Source organism: Aquarana catesbeiana, linkage group LG06, assembly GCF_042186555.1.
Source record: "Aquarana catesbeiana isolate 2022-GZ linkage group LG06, ASM4218655v1, whole genome shotgun sequence".
In the NCBI taxonomy this organism is placed as follows: Eukaryota; Metazoa; Chordata; class Amphibia; order Anura; family Ranidae; genus Aquarana; species Aquarana catesbeiana.
This window is the reverse complement of record NC_133329.1, coordinates 14,790,070-14,810,226: the sequence shown is the minus strand read 5'-3', so window position 1 is coordinate 14,810,226 and position 20,157 is coordinate 14,790,070. Positions and strand designations below refer to the sequence as shown.

Here is a 20,157-nt window from a genome sequence, read left to right as displayed (position 1 = left end):
TGTTCCCTAGTGACAGGTGCTGCAGAGTTGCCCAGGGAAACTTCAGAGGAGCTTGCAGTGATGGAGCAGAGAGTTTCCCAGGTCAGCTATGGAGCTGCCCAAGGAGGAAAGAGTTCCCCTTTAAAGATAGAGGGTGATGTGAGGAGAGGCTCACAGGCTGTGGTTGGTAATAGACAATCCACAAAAGTAGCAGTTATGTCTATACGTAATGAAAATTCAGATGGTTATGCTGACAAATGTGTTACTGTTGGCAAATGTGATGGTATTGGTGATAATGACATTGAAAAATGTGTTCCCTTTAATGTCATGTCTGAAAATGTTGCAAATGTGTTCACTGACAATGATCGGAGTAGGATATCTCCCGTGACAACCAGAAGCGCAGGCTTGTCCATGGAAGTCTCATGGGGTCTCCATGTGTTGGAGCCAGAGGTGTTCCAGGATGGCTGTGGTGCTACTCTGGTGAAGCAAAGGAAGACTGAGTCACACAGTGAGAGTGTGCGGGCGCAGCCCCACAACCCTAAGTGTAACCCAGTTGTCAAGGGGTTAATTCAGCCTGCAAAAGCTGAAAGTGCAGAGCTGTGTGTGTCAGTAGCGCCCCCAGAGCAGGTAGGGCAAAAGCATGTATTACAGCCTACCTTGTCAGATGATGTGTCAACCCAAGGGGATATGTATAGAAATGACACAGGTGATGTTTTGGCTAGTGAATCCCAGGTTCCTGTGGGGCCTTCTAGAGTAAGTGATGGAACCACAATAGACTGGGATAATTGGTATGAGAATGCAATCGCAATATTAAATAATGTGGTGGACATAACACCTGCTATGCCCAATGGAGGGATTGCAGATCGGCTGGTGCTCAAGGACACGTTTGTCCCTGTGAAGGTTATTGCCCTCCAGTCTGAAGGAACTGTTCAGGGTGCTGGCATAGCAGATGTGTTGTCCACAGCCCAACAGCTCGGATGTCAAGGTGACAATGTGACTTGTAATGACCTGCAGTGGCTCACTGACACTGGTGCAGAAGGGTTAAGTGTGAGACATGTGTCTGACAGCGCTCCAGGGGAGCAACAGGCTGTGATGAGGGGTACCTCCAAGGAGGTGGAGGTCTCTTCAAATGTCTCAAACTCAAAAGCTGCAGTGGATGAGCCCCTCCATGTCTTGGACAGGGAAAAAGACCTTAGAAAGGTCTGGTATTTAGACATGGGATGTTTAGAGATGACAGAGACCTTATTTGAAATGCTGGAGTTGGTAAAAACGCACTCATTGTACACTTGGGTGTCTCCACCGCAGTCGGACCAGGTGGTGCTGCGTAGTACCAATGGGTGGAGCCAGGTGGTACAGACTGTGCTGGGAAGTCTTGATCTACAATGGTATTGGTGGGGCCAATGCTTATTAACAGTGTGGCAAATAGTCTTAAGGTTCTCTGAGAGGGTGCTCCCAGTTACTGAGTGGTATGGAAGGCGCCCAGGAGAACTGTTGGAGGCATCAAAGGTCTCTCCGGCTGGTGTAGTGACTATAAACATCTCTGCTGGTGTGGTCCGAGGTGCGGCTGAGCAGTGGCCAATAGAGGGCGTGGATGCTGTTTCACCCGCTAAACCTCATGAGAAGGTAGGGCCCAAAATAGACGCACTAGCAGAGATGCTTTTTATCACTCAGAAAGAGGTACAACTTAAAGTACCCGGAGACACTGTAAAGGAAAGTGCTAATGTTGGTTGCTGCAAAAATGTAATGTGTACATCAGAAAGAAGTAGTTTGTGCTTGGATCAGTGTCATTTGTTAGATCAGTTACCCATGGAGTGTTGGACAACAGGTGAGGTGAAGCTGTGCTATGGACCCTTGGGGTGTAATCGCTTGCCTGTGTTTTGTCCCTCCTCAGGTCTGGTCCTAACAAGTACTGAGATAGATGGCACTGAATGTGTTCGACAGGATGTCATTGAAATTGGTGATCTGATGATTGGTGCTGTTAATAATGACATGGTTGCCGTGGGTAACCAGAGAGAGGTTTTTGAACCTGAAAGTACTGTGGTGAAAGATAAAACTGACTTCTGTAAGCTGAAAGGTAGGATCAGGGAAGGCAGAGTTTCCCCAAGAGAGGAGAGTATGCTCAGGAACCCCAAGAGAAGAAAGGGAAGGCAGAGTATACGGAATTATAGGACCCTGTTAAGATCCAAGGTGGGACGTACCTGGAAGCACACCCGAAAAAAGGGTTGGGCCTACGTGGCTGATGGCCAGCACAGAAGTGTCCCAACTGCTATGGTGGGTGCAGGTGTTTCTCCCTCCGGATCGAAACAAGAGGGGGGGATATGTGGCAGAGCAAGGCTCTGTCACTATGAAAATGAGGTTAAAGTGGACACAGAGTCTGCATATTGGCTGAGTGCAGAGCTACAGAGTGTAAATTTGAAATGGAGAAAACTGCTCTGGCAGTTTTCTCCAGGTTTTGCTAGTTCCTTATGGGGCTCTGTAATTTGGAGATCCTTCAGAGTCTTGGGTGGGACGGGATCTCCAACCCTGTGTCCGGGTCTTGTGGACAGCCAGCAGGGTGTGTGCCCAGGTGCACACAGCCCATATAACGAGGGACTGGTGAGAGCAGAAAGGGGGGAGGAAGGTGAAGTTGGAGCAGTGGCTGCTAGTAACTGTCTCTGTGTGAGAACAGATGCTGTGTGCGTTGAAGGGCTTCAAAGCTATGTGCGTCCAAGGAGCCAGATGCTGTGTGCGTTGAAGGGCTTCAAAGCTATGTGCGTCCAAGGAGCCAGATGCTGTGTGCGTTGAAGGGCTTCAAAGCTGTGTGCGTCCAGGGAGCCAGAAGCTGTGTGCATTGAAGGGCTGTAAAGCTGTGTGCGTCAAAGGAGCCAGAAGCTGTGTGCATTGAAGGGCTGTAAAGCTGTGTGCGTCAAAGGAGCCAGAAGCTGTGTGCATTGAAGCTCTTGAAACTGTGTGTGACCAAGGAGCCTAAGACTGTGTGCATCCAAGCAGCTTGTTTGAGGGGCCTGTTCCCTATAGCAGCAATACTGCTGAAGAGTAGCCAGGTGGGCTAGCATTTTCATTTGGATTTTCTATTGTATTTACTTGCTGAAGCTTGGACCCCTGCGTGGGATTCCTGGATGGACTTTTGTTGTTTTTTCCTTTAATAAACGTGGGCTACCAGGCCCTTAACTATAAATGCCTCTCTGATGTGGACTCACTGCACTAAAACGCATCTATCCACTTGAGCTGAACAATCCCCAATGTCACAATATATATATGCAACACCTGGGATGCATATATATACACAATACACTGTAAGTGCAGCTAACTGACTGACTGTTCTGCCTAATCTATCTAACTCAAATCAAATGTCACTGTCTGTCTCTCTCTCTCTCTCTCTCTGAATGAACGCCGGAACACACACTACACAGGGCTGCCGTGCAGGCGGCCTTATATAGTGTGGGGCGTGTACTAAATCCCCTGAGCCATAATTGGCCAAAGCCTCCTTCGCTTTGGCCAATTACGTCTCTCTGTTCAGACGGCGCTGTGATTGGCCAAGCATGCGGGTCATAGTGCATGCTTGGCCAATCATCAGCCAGCAATGCACTGCGATGCCACAGTGAATTATGGGCCGTGACGCGCCACACAAATTTGGCGCGAACGGCCCATATCGTTCGCAATTCAGCGAACGACCGAACAGCCGATGTTCGAGTCGAACATGGGTTCGACTCGAACACGAAGCTCATCCTTAATTATAGTTATTTGCATGTTTTTCACTTTACTATAGCACCATCACTTCACTGTTAAATAGTGGGAACTGCCACATGTTGCAACACAGAGATCGCTGATCCTAGCAACTACAGCTGCAGCAACCACTATATAAAAGCTTTTACTTTATCGTACACTTTTACGCATATTCATTTAATATTGGTAATATTGCGCAAAATTTATTCTAAATATCTACTGTACCAAGTGTTGGTGTGAACACCCTCATTTTGCTGCAATATTTACACTTGTACCATTTTGTATCATTTAGTCACCATATTATTGATTTTCAAATCTACCAGCGCGAAGGAAAATTTTTAATAAAATACGAAGGTAGTGACGTACTATGAGGAATTTCAGCTCTTGAGCAGCACCCTTTGGGTCCCTTCTGCGAATTTCGTGTTTGGTGAGCATTGATTCCGAGTATGCGTGTTTGTACTTTCGACTTTTGTGTGACAGATTTGTGTACTCGCCATACGGAAATCTGATGTCAAACCATTGTCCGCCAAAAATTTACTAGCCTATTGGACAACAATTGTCAAAAGAAGCATACTAACGGTAAGATTTTAGGACAGCAGTCTGTCAACAGACAATCCCTGGCCAACAATCGTACCGTGTGTACGAGGCTTAAGACTTTGGGTCTCCAGCGAACTATGGTGAGAGCCATTGTCTACAAATGGAGAAAACGTGGAACAGTGGTGAACCTTCCCAGGAACGACCGGCCTACCAATATTACTCAAAGAGCACAACGACAACTCATCCAGGAGGTCATAAAAGAACCCAGAACAACATCTAAAGACCTGCAGGCCTCACTTGCCTCAGGTAAGATCAGTGTTCATGATTCAACAATAAAAAAAATGGCAATCCATGGGAGAGTTCCAAAGCCACTGCTGACAAAAAAGAACACAAATCTCACATTTACCAAAAAACATCTTGATTATCCCCAAGACTTTTGGGCAAATATTCTGTGGACTGATGAGACAAAAGTTGAACTTTTTGGAAGGTTTGCATCTGGGGTAAAACAAACACAGCATTTCATAAAAAGACCATCATACCAACAGTCAGACACGGTGGTGGTAAGAGGATGGTTTGGGGCTGGAAGACTCGGAACCATGAGTTCTGCACTCTACCAGAATATCCTGAAGGAAAAGGTCCGGCCATAAGTTCCTGACCCCAAGCTCAAGCGCACTTGGGTTATGCAGCAGGGCAATGATCCCAAACACACCAGCAAGTCCATCTCTGACCTGTGAATGACTCAAAAAAAAAACCTGAAATCAGGTTTTGGAGTGGCCTAGTCAAAGTCCGGACTTGAATCTGTGGCATGACCTTAAATGGGCCGTTCATGCTGGGAAACCCTCCAATGTGGCTGAAAACAAATCTGCAAAGAAGAGTGCGCCCAAATTCCACAGCGATGTGAAAGACTCATTGGCAGTTATCGCAAACGCTTGATTGCAGTTGTTGCCGCCAAGGGAGGCACAACCAGTTATTGGGGGCAATTACTTTTTCACATAGGGCCAGGCAGGTTTGGGCAGCTTTTTTCCCTTGAAAAATGAAATCTGCATTTTAAAATTGCATTTTGTATTTACTGGGGTTATCTTTGTGCAATATTAACATGTGTTTGATGATCTGAATTATTTAAGTGTAACAAATATGCAATAAAAAATAAATAAAATCAGGAAGGGTGAAGGTGAAAAAGCACAGGTGCGGTTTATTTACACTATAAGCAATGGACAAAAAACAGCAAAACAAAAAGAAACATGAAAATAAATCCTTGCCAACTTGGCCACTTATTACACACACAGGTTCCCTGGCCATCAGCGAGGTGCAGCCTTGTGCTGGGGGCAGCACCTATCTCCCTGTTTAAAGAGGCTTGCCACACAGGCCTTGTCCCACCCCACAGGCAGGTATCACTCTCCCCAGTCTAAACAGGCACAAAACCAGGTTCCAGGATGGCACAACTCCCTAAGCATGCTGGGAGTTTTTGTAGAGGCCTTAATGAGCCAACTTAATTCAGCTGGGCTCATTACCTCTACCCCTGCAGGACTCAAAATCTGCATAGAGCCTTAATCTAGGACACACATCTGTTATCCTGGATGCAACCAGGTGATTTTACCTGCCTGCTGTCACAATATATATACACCTTGCTAGTAGTGGGTTGAACACACTTTATTAGGTCCCCCTTGCTAGTACTGGGTTGGACCACCTTTAATAGGTACACCTTGCTAGTACTGGGTTGGACCCCCTTTAATAGGTACACCTTGCTAGTAGCAGGTTGGACCTCCTTTATTAGGTCCTCCTTGCTAGTAGCGTGTTGGAACCCCTTTTTCCTTCATTCTTGGTGGCATAGATCCAACAAGGGGGTGGAAATGTTCCTCAGAGATTTTGCTCAATAGTGACATGATAACATCACACAGTTGCTGCAGATGTGTCGACTGCAGGTGTATGTGTATATATATGTAGGTGTGTGTATATATGTAGGTGTGTGTATGTGTATATATGTAGGTGTGTGTATATATGTAGGTGTGTGTATGTGTATATATGTAGGTGTGTGTATATATGTAGGTGTGTGTATGTGTATATATATGTAGGTGTGTGTATGTGTATATATGTAGGTGTGTGTATGTGTATATATGTAGGTGTGTGTATATATGTAGGTGTGTGTATGTGTATATATGTGTATATATGTAGGTGTGTGTATGTGTATATATGTGTATATATGTAGGTGTGTGTATGTGTATATATGTGTATATCTGTAGGTGTGTGTATGTGTATATATGTGTATATATGTAGGTGTGTGTATATATGTAGGTGTGTATATATGTGTATATATGTAGGTGTGTGTATATGTATTTGCAGCACAGTGGCTAAGTGATTAGCTCTTCCACCTAGCAGTGCTAGGGTTGTCGATTTGAATCCCAACCATGACACTACCTGCCTGGAGTTTGTATGTTCTTATTGTGCCTGTGTGGGTTTCCTCCCGGTACTTCGGTTTCTTTCCACACTCCAAAGACCCTTCCTGCCCAGGTGTCACAGGAAATGAGGAAAAATCTCCCCAGTGTGATCGGAGACATAAAAAAAAAAAACCTCTTTGAAAATATGTATACCTTCCCTACTCTTTTTGTAGATGAGCACCCTAGTTCCTAAACGCTGATATTATTTCCATTTTATATCATTGTGTTTATAGTTACCATCCCATACCTGACATATGAATAGCGTAGGAGGAAGGGAGGGGTGGAGGGGGAGTTATTCAGCTGTTTGTGTACTTTGAGCTTCATATTTTTCATCCATTTTCTCACTGTGTCTTGTTTTTGGTTTGCAGACTCTTGTACTCTTGATTGGTTTCGTGATAACAGTAGTTGTTATCATCATTATAATTGTCGCCTTTGAGGAAAAGAAATGAAGTTTTTGAACCCCCGGACTTGTCACGGAGACGTCTCCTCTTGAAGACCACAGACCATCTTCAGAGTCAAACCTGGATTCCTCAAGAGGACCTGCAGGAACGTTCCGAATATTTCCTACTCCACTATTATAGTTTTAGAAAAGAAGAAAACCTTCAAGTCCTCACCTTGCTGGAGGAGACCCTGTGAGAACTTCTGAAAATGACAAACCAAGACATGGGACAGGTTCAAGCAGAACTCTGGATAAACATCTGAAATCTCAACTGAAATCTCTCCTGGACTGAAACTCCTTATTCTGATATTCCTGCACCCTATTGAGCATCTAACAATGTGCATTAGAAGCTGCAGCAAGCTAGATAGAGCCCCACCTCATTTCCTGGCTGAAGAATGTCCAACATCGTCCAGCTCTTTCCTGCCCAGCCTGACTGTCCCTGGCCCTGCACCTTTCATTTATTGGATTTCAGTTACTTCAGTCATGGAGGCTCAGCATCACATGTGGGCATAACCTAGAGATGAACAATGATGATGTCATACAATTAAAAGGGAAAGGCTTTATTTAAAAATGTCATGAGCATGTTAATTAAGGGGGAGGGAGGAGACGGGAAGGAAACTATCAGCAGATTAAATGTCATTTTTAAATAAATGCATATTTTAATATGTCTCAGATTCAATACACCTTTATGCTCCCTTGTGGTACTTTTTACCTACAGAGTCAACCTGCAGTGTCTGTGAGGTCTTTTTTGTAGCTCTCTGTCTTGTGATCCAGCTACCTTGTAAGCCAGTGGCAGCTGGTGGGCTTTTCTTCTGGGGAGGCACTACCCCCCCCCTCTGGGCGGTGTTGCACTCAATCACCAAGGGGGACCCCAGGAACTCTATGAACGTGGGTGGGGGGAGACTCTGGTTTCCTGAGACCACCTTCCGCAGAAAGAATACACAAAGGTAAGGGGGTGAGTTACTGAAATAAGGGGGAAACCTTTATATCAGTGCCCCTTTACATTATTGTATTCACTCCCCCTTACATCAGTGACCCCCCCCCCTCAGACTGGCCTGGTGCCGCTGTCACTGACCTCCTCTCAGGTACACCATGCAGGGCTCAGTTAGATGGCTCCAGGTTGGTGGCTCTGGTTTTATCCTATAGTCTCCTCTCCACAGTCCACTCCACACACATCTGACTTCTCCCATGATCCCCATCCCGGCGGCACTCCCACACTTGACTCCTCTCCAGCTTCCCCTCAGAGACTGCAGACATGATATAAGACAAGAGATGGTCAGAGGTTGCGGACATGGTACAAGAGATGTTTAGAGACTGAGGACATGATACAAGAGATGTTTAGAGACTGAGGACATGATACAAGAGATGTTTAGAGACTGAGGACATGATACAAGAGAGGGTTAGAGACTGAGGACATGATGCAAGAGATATACAGAGACTGCAGACATGATACAAGAGATAGTCAGAGACTGCAGACATGGTACAAGAGATGGTAAGAGACTGCAGACATGGTACAAGAGATCAATGCAGCCTCACCAGTGCCCATAAAATGCAGCCTCACTGTGCCCATCAAATGCAGCTTTACAGTGCCCATGAATGCACTCTCACTGTGCCCATGAATGCACTCTCACTGTGCCCATGAATGCACTCTCACTGTGCCCATCAATGCAGACTCTCTGTGCCCATCATTGCAGCCTCTTTGTGCCCCATAATGCAGCCTCTCTGTGCCCCTAATGCAGTCTTGCTCTGCCCATGAATGCAGCCTCCCTGTGTCCTATGAATGCAGCCTCACTGTGCTCACCAATGCAGCCTCACTGTGCCCACCAATGCAGCCTTTCTGTGCCCATCAATGCAGCCTCACTGTCCCCATCAATGCAGCCTCTCTGTGGCCATGAATGCAGCCTCGCTGTGCCCATGACTGCAGCCTCGCTGCGTCCATGAATGCAGCCTCACTGTGCCCTATGAATACAGCCTCTCTGTGCTTACCAATGCAGCCTCACAGTGCCCACCAATGCAGCCTCACTGTGCCCATCAATGCAGATTTACAGTGCCCATGAATGCAGCCTCACTCTGGCCATGAATGCAGTCTCACTGCAACCATCAATGCAGCCTCTCTGAGGCCATCATTGCAGCCTCACTGTGGCCGTCAATGCAGCCTCACTGTGCCCCTTAATGCAGCCTCTCTGTGTCTATCATTGCAGCCTCACTGTGCCCATGAATGCACCCTTTCTGTGCCCACCAATGCAGCCTCACCATTTCCTGGATCACACACAGCGACCATCTCCCGCTGTGTGTCGCAGAGCTGGGTCTGTGTGTGTTAGGCGGCGCTAACAAGGTCCCACCCCCTAGAGGGGCTTGTGTGATAGGTGGAACACTGATTCAATCTATTGCGCGAGACAGCTTAGGGGGGCGAGACCTTGTTACAGTGCCCAGCTCCACAACACACAAGAGGAGGAGGAGGGAGGGAGGGGAGCACTGCAGCCACAGCTCAAAGCCACTTGGGGCAGGCGGCCTACCGGGTCATTTCCCGATATCCTGGTAGGTCAGTCCGGCCCTGCGTGCACTTACCCCATCTAAGTTGCCGGCAGTCAGCGCTCCTATGGGTGGCGGCTTCTATCGCGCCTCCTCGTCCTCTGCATCATAGCGGCTTCTGCCATGCATCTCCTCCCTTCTCTTCCTAGGCATCCAATAGGACCGCATGTCCTTTTAGCCAATTGGGTGGCAGGTCTCCCGCTTCCTGATTGGGTGTAAGGAGGATCAGTGTGGCAATATTTATTTGCTATTGTCACACAACTGGGTGAGCTCGGGGCGCAGTGCTCTGTGCCCAGAGCCCACCCTATTTTGAAGCCTATTAGAGCCTCTGGCTCTAATCATGGGCTTAACCCCCCACCCACCCCCATTGGAATCCTTGCGTCTGGTGCTCTGCATGTAGATTGGGGGCCGGACACATGGATGGGGGGGCGGCAGCCGTGCGCTCCTAATGGACGGTCCACCACTGCCCAACAGACTCCAAGTTCTGGTTTTTAGTCTTAGAGGAACTCCCAATGTACAGGGAGGTTCCCCAGCAGTGCATAAAGGACCCTTCACTGAATGAGACCTTCAGTCTGAGTGTTGCTGTACAATGGATTATATCGAGCTAACAGTAAGATAGATTTGGGTACCACTACCTATAGTATCTGTATGGAAAAATACATTCCAACTGCACCACCTAATGACTGCTAGAGCTGCACGATTCTGGCTAAAATGAGAATCACAATTTTTTTACTTAGAAGATAGTGATTGTCGCGGCGTCAACATCATCTTTCACATTAAACAAGAAAATTGGGCTAACTTTACTGTTTTTTTTTAAGTAATTGAAGTGTATTTTTTCCCAAAAAATTGCGTTTGAAAGACCACTGTCACTGTGCAAATACAGTGTGACGTAAAATATTGCAACAATCGCCATTTTATTCTCTAGGGTCTCTGCTAAAAATATATATATAATGTTTGGGGGTTCCAAATAATTTTCTAGCAAAAAATACAGATTTTAACTTTGTAAGAAACAAGTGTCAGAAAAAGGTTTAGACTTTCTGCATTTACAGACAGAAGTTTATCCCTTTTGATCTATGAAGGAAGAGTTGCAATGTTTCTAGTTATCTACTAGCACAGACAATGTTGCTACAAACTTGGCAGACTGCCTGTTTTTTTTCTTTCGACAGCTGAGTGAGCAGAGAAGTCTCTACACTTGTTATATGAAAGAATTGGGAAACTCTGCTATAGAGATTGTGAAGGGGATTGAATCGAGATCGCGATTTTTTTAATGATTAATTGTGCACCACTTAATGACCACAATACAATATATATATATATATATATATATATATATATATATATATATATATATATATGTTGCTGTTTCAACATGGTTTACCAGGACCATGGCTGTAGCTGTCGGCCATAACCCTGGTACTAGCATTTTCAGCCGGAGATTCCCTAACCTGTAAAAGTTATCCGAGTGACTGATTAGCTGCTGGATGACTTTTACAAACAGTGGGAGGGGTCGCCCCCCCCCCCCTCTTCGCCGCACGTACATTATTTTCTGGGCTCTCCCGTCGCACCGGGCAGCCTGGGATCCGATCTAGCAGTTGCAGGCCGCTTACAATAGAGGTGATCGGGAACTGGAACGTCCCCTATCATCTCTATGCTCTAGGGCAGTGATGTCGAACCTTGGCACCCCAGATGTTTTAAGAACTACATTTCCATGATGTTCACCTAGACTGCAGAGTGCATGAGCATCATGGGAAATGTAATTCCAAAACATCTGGGTGCCAAGGTTTGCCATCACTGCTCTAGGGGATCGGAAGCAATGAGCATTTTGTCACTTCCAGTTATGGCAAATGTAAACTGAGCCATTTTTTTTAATAGACAACATGAGATCAATGTTGTGTGTTTCTTATTTATTAATTTTTTTTGCTTTTACTTGCTTTTTTTTACTTTTAAGGGTAGAGGAGAGATCTGGGGTCTTATAGACCCCAGATGTCTCCATAAAGAGGGTCTGTCATGCTTTATTGCCATCACAAGGAATGTTTATATTTCTTGTGTATTTCTTATGATAGCAGTAAATGTGATAAAAAAGAAATACATTTAATGGACAGCGTAAAAAATAAATAAATATATTTTAATGTAAACGCATATGTAGGTCGCGCACACTTATGTAAACTGTGTTTGAAACACACATGTGAGGTATCACCGCAAACTTTGCAGGAAGAGAAACAATTCCAGGGCTAGACCTCCTTTGTAACGCTAAACAGGTAAAAAAAAATTAACGTGTCGCCTATGGAGATTTTTAAGTACCGTAGTTTATCGCCATTCCACGAGCATGCGCAATTTTTACTGCCTGACACGTTGGGTGTCTATTTACTCGGCCTGACATCATCTTTTTATTTTTTATACCAAAAATTGGGTTATATGTTGTGGTTTTTTTTTTTGCATTAAAATTCATGAAAGTGCGCAAATACAGTGTGACGTTGCAATGACCACCATTTTATCCTCTAGGGCCCCCGAAACACGTTGGATCTTCCAAAATAAAAATCTTTTAAAAGTCTGTACAAGCTGTTGTGGGCGCTACCATCCAAAATAAAATAATGTTTACCCTGGAGCTGGGCTCTAACTAAGAGCGACAAAGCTATAAGACACCGTGCTGTTACGCCCCTTTACATGATATAGTATATAGGGGTGCACATCACAGTGTCCTATGGCTCTTAGTTAAAGCTCAGCTCCAGGGTAAACATTATTTTATTTTGGATGGTATCATATGTACTCATTCAGTTCTTGCGTTTGCCCTGAGAAGCATGCTACAAGCCTCTCCTTCTGCTCTTCCAGTAAGTAGAGTCCTCAGGGGCGGGGCAATAGAACCAAGACTATGACAATGCTGAGAAGATTGGCCCTGCCCTCTCTTTAAAGGGACAGCTGCTGTCCTTTTCAGCTTTACTTATGGCGGTTGGAGCAGAGGTCAATGTAATGTGTGTATTCACAGACAGCAGGTCTTCCCATAAGAAGATTGGCCAATATGAATGAACTACTGAGACCAGCATGCTGGGCATTTCCTGTACAGATATGAATTCCTTCCTATGACTTGGATAACTCTAGTCTTCTAAACTTGAGAAGAAAAATTTCATCTATTGGAGCTTACCAGTCCTCAGATGTGGCAGCTGTATTAGTTTCCTTTTTTTCAGACTTAAAAGAGAAGTATGGGAATACATTTTTTTCAGAATCATACTTACCTAGCTGTATGCAGCATCTGTCCCCCGCCAGCTCTAACACTGGCAACTGAGCGATCAAACCCCACCGATCGCTTGGTTCTCACAGCTCCCTAAACAAAAAGCTAGTAACCGTCAGTCACCGCTGTCTGCTCTGCCCCGCCCCCTCCTTTTACTTCAGCACTGGACTGTGGGGGCGGCTCAGGAGTCAACAGGCTGAGCCGGGTGCCGGTCCAGACATGTGGGAGGATCCCGATATGGTCGCAATCTTTCCCCCGAGCCTGGACCGGCTCTGTGACGGTGGGTTTCAGGCGGCAAACAACCAACCCCCCGCAGTTGGTCAGTTGGCAGCATCCCCCGTGCGCTCCTACGGGTGGTGGTCAGTGGGCAGGACACGGGCCCCAATGGGCTGCGGGCAATGTGTCCTGTGTCCTCTCTGCATCACGACGGCTTCCGCAGTGCGGCTCCTCCCTCCTTCTCCTAGGTGTCCAATAGGATCGCCTGTCCTTTCAGCCAATTGGATGATGGGCCTCACCCGTCTGCACTCCAAGCCCACCCTTTTTTTGAAGCCTATTAGAGCCTCTGGCTCTAATCACATGCTTCAAAAAAACACACCCCCATCATTGGAATCCATAGTCCGGCGCCCTGTATGTAGATCAGCGGGCTGGACACATGGATGGGGGGACGCTGCTGCTGTTGAAAACGGGTGACAGGAGTTCAGAACGAACTGCAATCCTATGATCCATAGGACAAGTACAGCCAAACAAGCTTTCCCCGTACTTCTCCTTTAATACATTGTCTTCAAGTACTGAAAGAAAAGGTTGGCCCTGCCAGAAATCCAGCACCCCTGTCCCTTTATATGAACAGAAATCTCAACATTCTTTTGTGAACTTCAACCCCCCCCATATAATGGAGATAAAGACAGAGGAGATGTTATGTAGTTCTAACACACTTCCTGTTCTTGATTTGAGAAAGCTTTCTACACCTCTATAGATAAAGTACAGAGAGCGCTGTCACCTTAAAACAGGAAGTGTGTTACTGGCGGGATTAGTAGGTGAATATAAATAGACGGAAAAAAATTGAAAAAAGAAAACTAATGCTGCCACCACATCTGGTAATCAGTAATATATGACATTCTTGTTTTGGGATTTAGATACTTTTTATTTTTTTCAGCACACATTTGTACCCGGACTTTGTTTGAGCAAGTGTTCCGTCAGATTAGGCGACCCATGAGATTTTGTAACGGAAGTGACGTTTCATGACGGCCATCTTGGTACACCCCGCACTCGGTCGCACTAAGCCTACAGTCTGAAGTCGGCAAGCGGACATCTTTTTACACCCACCGGAGTCTTGCATTTCACAGTTATTTTTACCATTAAGCTCAGTTTATATCGTGAAATAGAGGATTTAGAGGTCAGTGACACTGTTTTGATGTTGAATTTTAAAAGCAGCGGCAAGCCTGCTAATCTCACACATTTGGCAGAACACCGCTGCTTTTAAAATTCAACATCAAAACAGTGTCGCGGACCTCTAAATCCTGTATTTCACAATATAAACTGAGCTTACTGGTAAAAATAAGTGTGAAATGCAAGACTCCGGTGGGTGTAAAAAAATGTCCGCTTGGTGACTTCAGACTGTAAGCATACTGTGGCGGAGTGTGCGGTGTACCAAGATGGCCGTCACGGACCGTCACTTCTGTTACAAGTTTTGACGGGTCGCCTAATCTGACGGAACACCTGCAAGGTTTTGTAAACATTGTTATCATGTTACAAAGTCTCCACCATTATAATCATAGAGTTTAATATGTCTGCTGCCATCTACAGTAACTCATAAGTACTGCAGTCAGTCAGATTTACCTTGTATGTTGTATGTCAGTTGATGTTACAATGATCTGAGACTGCAGTGTGCCCATCAATACCGACCACCTAATCACATATACATGGAATGACCACAGAGAGCTTCATCTGTCAGCATATTGTATATAATTAAAACTATTGATACATTCATATAAAAACCTGGAATAGTGTGGAATGCTTTCCCTTTCGTTATGAACAAGAATGTTTATTGTTTGCTGTTCAGGATAAAGTTCAATGTCAGTAACATTATATTACATATAGAAGACAGAACTGGGAGCAGTCAGCAGCATCTCCTCCGTCCGATGATCGGAAACATTTTATACTAATTGATTAAATTTTTTTTCCATAAACAGCAAATACTGGAAACGTAACCAGAGGAAGAGCAATACACATCCAAGTAAGTGTGTGATATATAATACCTCTATAGAGAAACGATTTACATCTACTATAATGCCGTGTACACACGAGCGGAATGTCCGTCAGAAAAAGTCCGATGGGAGCTCTTCATCGTATATTCCGACTGTGTGTACGCCCCCTCGGACTTTTTCCGTTGAAAATTCAGACGGACTTAGATAGAGAACATGTTCTAAATTTTTCCGACGGAACTAATTACTATCGGGAAACCCGCTCGTCTGTCTGCAGTTCCGACGAGATTAGCAGAAGGAGCCCAAAGGGTGGCTACTGGCTATTGCACTTCCTTTTTCTAGTCCTGTCGTACGTGTTGTACGTCACCGCGTTCTTGACGGTCGGACTTTGGTGTGACCGTGTGTAGGCAAGACAGCTTGAGCGGAATTCCGTCGGAGAAACCTTCAGAGTTTATTCCGACGGCAAAACCGCTTGTGTGTACGCGGCATTAGTCTTCATTCCTGTGTTATATTTTATTTTCTGTGTTTTATGTTAGATATACTTTATAATAGATGATGATAAGCTTTTTTTTTTTTGCTTTCTTTCTTTCTTTCTTTCTTTCTTTCTCCCCCCCCCCCAATCTCTCTCCTCCCCCTCCATATTCTCCTTATTCTCTCTTGACTCCTCTCTAATCCTTTACCTCTCCCCATCTCTCTACCTCTTCTTCTTTTTCTCACCCCCTCCTTCTCCCCTCCTCCTTTACTCTCTCCCCCTCTTTTCTTTTCTGTCCTCCTACCCCCTCTCCCCCTCCTTTCCTCTCTCTCCCCCCTCTTTCTATCACCATCTACCCCCCCGTCCTTTCCTCTCTCCCCCTCCTCTCTCTCTTCTCCTTTTATTTTCTGCCCCTCCTTCTCTCCCCTCTCTCCCCCCTCATTCACCCCTCCTCCTTTGCCCTCTTCCCTCACTTCTCTCTTCCGCCCCCTCCCCCCCTCTCTCCTCCTCCTCTTCCTTCTCCCCCTCCTCTCTCCTTCCTCCTTTCTTTTCTGCCCCTCCTTCTCCCCCCTCTCATCCCCTCCTTATCCCCTCCTTCTTTCCTCTTTCCCTCCTCCTTTTTTTTCTGCCCCTCCTTCTCCCCCCTCTCGCCCCCTCCTTCTCCCCCTCTCGCCCCCCCTTCTCCCCTCCTTCTTTCCTCTCTCCCTCCTCCTTTGTTTTCTGCCCCTCCCTCTCCCCCTCTCGCCCCCCCCTTCTCCCCTCCTACTTTCCTCTCTCTCCCTCCTCTCCAACTCTATTGCCCTCTCCCCCTGCTTCTCTCTCTCCCCCCTTCTTTTTTTTCTCCCCCTTCTCTCTTCCCTCCTCCTTTCCTCTCTCCTCTCTCCTCTCCCCCCTATCTCCCCCCTCCCCTCCTCCTTTCCTCTTTCTCTTCTGCTTTCTAACCCCCCCCCCCCCTTCTCCTTTCCTCCTTCTTTTTCTCCCCTATTCTCCCCCCTCTTCTCCTCTCTTTTTCACATATACTCTGTCTCCCTACCCAACCCCCCCCCCCTTCTCTCCTCCTCCTCTTCATTTTCACTCTCCCCTCTCTTTTTCTCTATTTTTTCTCCTTTCTTTCCCCCATCTGTCTCTCTTCACCTATCCTTCTTCTCTGTCTCCCTCTCTCACTGTGTCCCCCCTCTACCCCCCTCCTCTCTCCTCCTTTCTTTTCCACCCATCCTTCTCTCCCTCTCTCTCCCTCCTTCTCCCCTCTTCCTGTCCTCTCTCCCCCTCCTTCGCTCTCTCTCCCCCTTCTTTTTCTCTCCCCCTCTCTCTCCTCTTACTTCTCCCCTCCTCCTTTCCTCTCTCCTCTCTCATCTCTCCCCTCCCCCTCCTCCTTCCCTCTCTCTCTTCTCCTTTCTCTTCCCCACCTCTCCTCCTCCCTCCCTCCTTCTTGTTCTCCTCTATTCTCCTCTCTTTTCCCCATCTACTCTGTCTCCCTAACCCATCCCCTCCCTGCATTCTCTCCTCTCCCCCTTTTTCTCTCCTTACCTCCCCCTCCTCCTTTTTCACTCTCCCCTCTCTCTTCCTCTTTTTTTTCCTCCTTTTTTTCCCTCATTGGTCTCTTTTCTCCCATCCTTCCTCTCTGTGTCCCTCTCTCACTGTGTTTCTCTCCCTCTTCCCATCCAGCCCCCACTACCCCCATCCCTTCTCTCTCTCCCCCACCTTCTCTGTCTTATTACCTCCATCCCCTCTGTTTTTGAATGTTGAAGTTGGGGAGTAACATCATTTTCTCCAGATAGTAAATGAGGTATATAGAACCTCCTAAATCTTGTGTTGAATCAAAGAGTTGCAAAAGGCACCAACACAGGATGGAACAGTGGGAGCCTAAAGTAGCGCAGTGCCACGTTCGAAATATTAGTTAAATGAATAAAGGAAGTTGAAAAAATTTACTTTCCAGACACCAATCATAGAAAAATAAACAATAATATTTTATTAACAATTAATACATAACAATAAAAAACATTTAAAATACTGCAAACTAATTGCAATAGCAGGTAAACCTCTCCAATGTGGACTATAAATGTCAGAAATCATGCCATGTATGGCATGATTGGTTTTAAGGTATTTTTCTTTTTCAGGTCCAAAGTGAACATGGCAGCACCTCCAGAAAAATTAAATGTGGAAGAACATAGGACCATAATCAAGTTCTTGTTTCTCCAAGGGAAAGGTGTGAAGCAGATCCATGATGAAATGTCACAACTTTTGGATGATGGTGACCCTTCATATGCAAATGTTAAACGTTGGGTTGTCAATTTTAAAACTGGTCATTTCGGTGTTGAAAGTGAAAAACTCGGTGGAAGGCCTGTTTCTGTCTCTGTACCTGCAAATGTGAAAGCCATCCATGACATTGATCATGGAGGACCACCAAATGTCAGCCAAAAGTATTGCTACATATCTGGGAATATCAGGTGAGAGAGTTGGTGCCATTATCCACAACGACTTGGAAATGAGAAAGCTTGCAGCACAGGGGTTCCCAAAACTTTTGACTTTTTCAGGCACAGAGACAGAAACAGGCCTTCCACTGGGTTTCTGACTTTCAACACCGAAATGGCCGTTTTAAAATTGATAACCAACTATTGCATATGAAGGGCCACTGTCACCCAAAGTTTGTTACATTTTATCATGGATCTGCTTCGCACCTTTCGCTTGGAGAAACAAGAACTTGATTATGGTCCTGTGCTCTTCCACATTGAATTTTTATGGTGGCGCTGCCATGTTCAATTTTGACCTGAAAAAGAAAGATAAGTTAAAATCATAGGTAGTTGATTTTTGCACCATTGTATACAAATAAATTGGCCAGTACACCCTGCAATTTACAGCTTCCTAGCTCAATTTTTTCTGGGTAAGGCTCAATACTTATCAGCACCCCCTCATACTGTTTGGTCAACAGTTTAAGGACCCCTGGCTTTCACATTTATATGACGCGAGAAAGAAGAAAGAAGAGGGGGTGGAGCAGAGAGAGAGCCCAGAAGCAATGAAGTCTTTCTTTCCTCTGAGCTATCTGGGTTTCCATTGCAACATGTGGATATGTGGACACCGTGAGTGAGCCTGGAGATTTACCCCCCGCCATTTGAACACCGGGAGCGGCAGCAAGCTAAAAGGCCTTGGCTGGGCTATAGCCACTTGCCCTTTTAAGCTTGCCATCTGGTAAGCTGAATCAACTACTACGGTGGATTATCACTATTGTCTATAGGTGCACGGTGGTGGTGTTCATGCTCTTGAAGGACTTTTTTTTCCTTTTGATGTTATTTGTATGGACTTTAATTTCAATTTAGCGCAGCTTTTTTACAAGATTTTTAAATATTGGTGTAATCGCACTGTATGCTGCGGCTTATTGTTTCTGTTAGTGCGGTATTCCTACCTTTATATACATTTATATGAGCCTGTTGGACATGCCATTCCAAAACCATGGCCATTAATATGGAGTTGCAGCACAACCACCACCACCTTTATTTCTATAAAATCCTCCACATTTCTGGGTGGGCTTTCCACCATTTCTATGACTTCAGACTGTAAGCTTACTGTGGCTGAGTGCGGGGTGTACCAAGATGGCCGTCACGGAACGTCACTTCCGTTACAAGTTTTGACGGGTCGCCTTATCTGACGGAACACCTGCATTGTTATCATGTTACAAAGCCTCCACCATTATAATCATAGAGTTTAATGGCCATTAATATGGAGTTGCAGCACAACTACCACCACCTTTATTTCTATTAAATCCTCCACTTTTCTGGGCGGGATTTCCATGATTTCTATGATTTTGGAGTGTATCTGTTGGTATTTGTGCCTGCTCATGTCTTTATGGAGCTTGCCTTTGTACTCAGGGGCACAGTTATGCTGGAAAAGAAAAGAGCCTTCACTAAACTAATACTGCAGTGTTGAAAGCAAAATAGACTACAATGTCTTTGTATACTGCATCAATAGTAGTCGTCTCCATTGGAAGCACCTGAATCATTTCGAGGGGGTGCCAGATACTTTTGGCCATATAGTAGAAATGAAGGTGAAGTGCCCAGAAACTTTGTGCCATAACGGTAATTCTTGTTGGGAATTCAAGGAGAACCCTTGGCGTTGCAAAGTCCCAGAACTAACCAGTAAGCGATCATGTTTACTTGTTTTTAATTTTGTTTCTCATTTGTATAACGTCCTCTAAGTGACCGATCACACATATTCCAGTGATGACGATCATATTCTAATGGAAACCTTGCAATTGTGTTTCATTTTAGAAACTCGTCCTCTGGTGAAAATGGTTTCTACAAAGCATGTTGTAGGGATATTCACCCGAGAGCATCCAGATCTGTACCAGTGGCTGGTCCGTTTTCTTCTCCTCATTTCTGTAGTGAAAGATGTCCGCCCGGTCGTTATCACCAACAACTTCTTTGAGTTTCAGCAAGAGGTATTCAAATGTAACTTTGCCATCCTCTACCACTCCAAGAGAAGAGGAAGACTCAACGTCACAGACGTCACAGACTCTCTGTACGACAGGGAGCTCCAACATCTCAATGAAACTTTTGGTGAGCTACTAATCTATATAGTCAAATAAATTATAGACACATTGATGTAGCAACATTAAACCA

General features: G+C 45.5%; 1 protein-coding gene across 2 annotated transcripts in view; it reads left to right on the top strand.

The window, feature by feature from the left end:
- The window catches only part of LOC141148168 (uncharacterized), a 45,465-nt gene extending 37,669 nt beyond the window's left edge, over nucleotides 1–7,796 (top strand). For both annotated transcript variants that reach the window (XM_073635356.1, XM_073635355.1), the window contains one exon: nucleotides 7,043–7,796. In XM_073635356.1, coding sequence (XP_073491457.1) covers nucleotides 7,043–7,123 — 81 coding nt within the window. In that variant the 3' untranslated portion in view covers nucleotides 7,124–7,796. The remainder of the gene's footprint in view (nucleotides 1–7,042) is intronic.
- The last annotated feature ends 12,361 nt before the right edge of the window (nucleotides 7,797–20,157 follow it).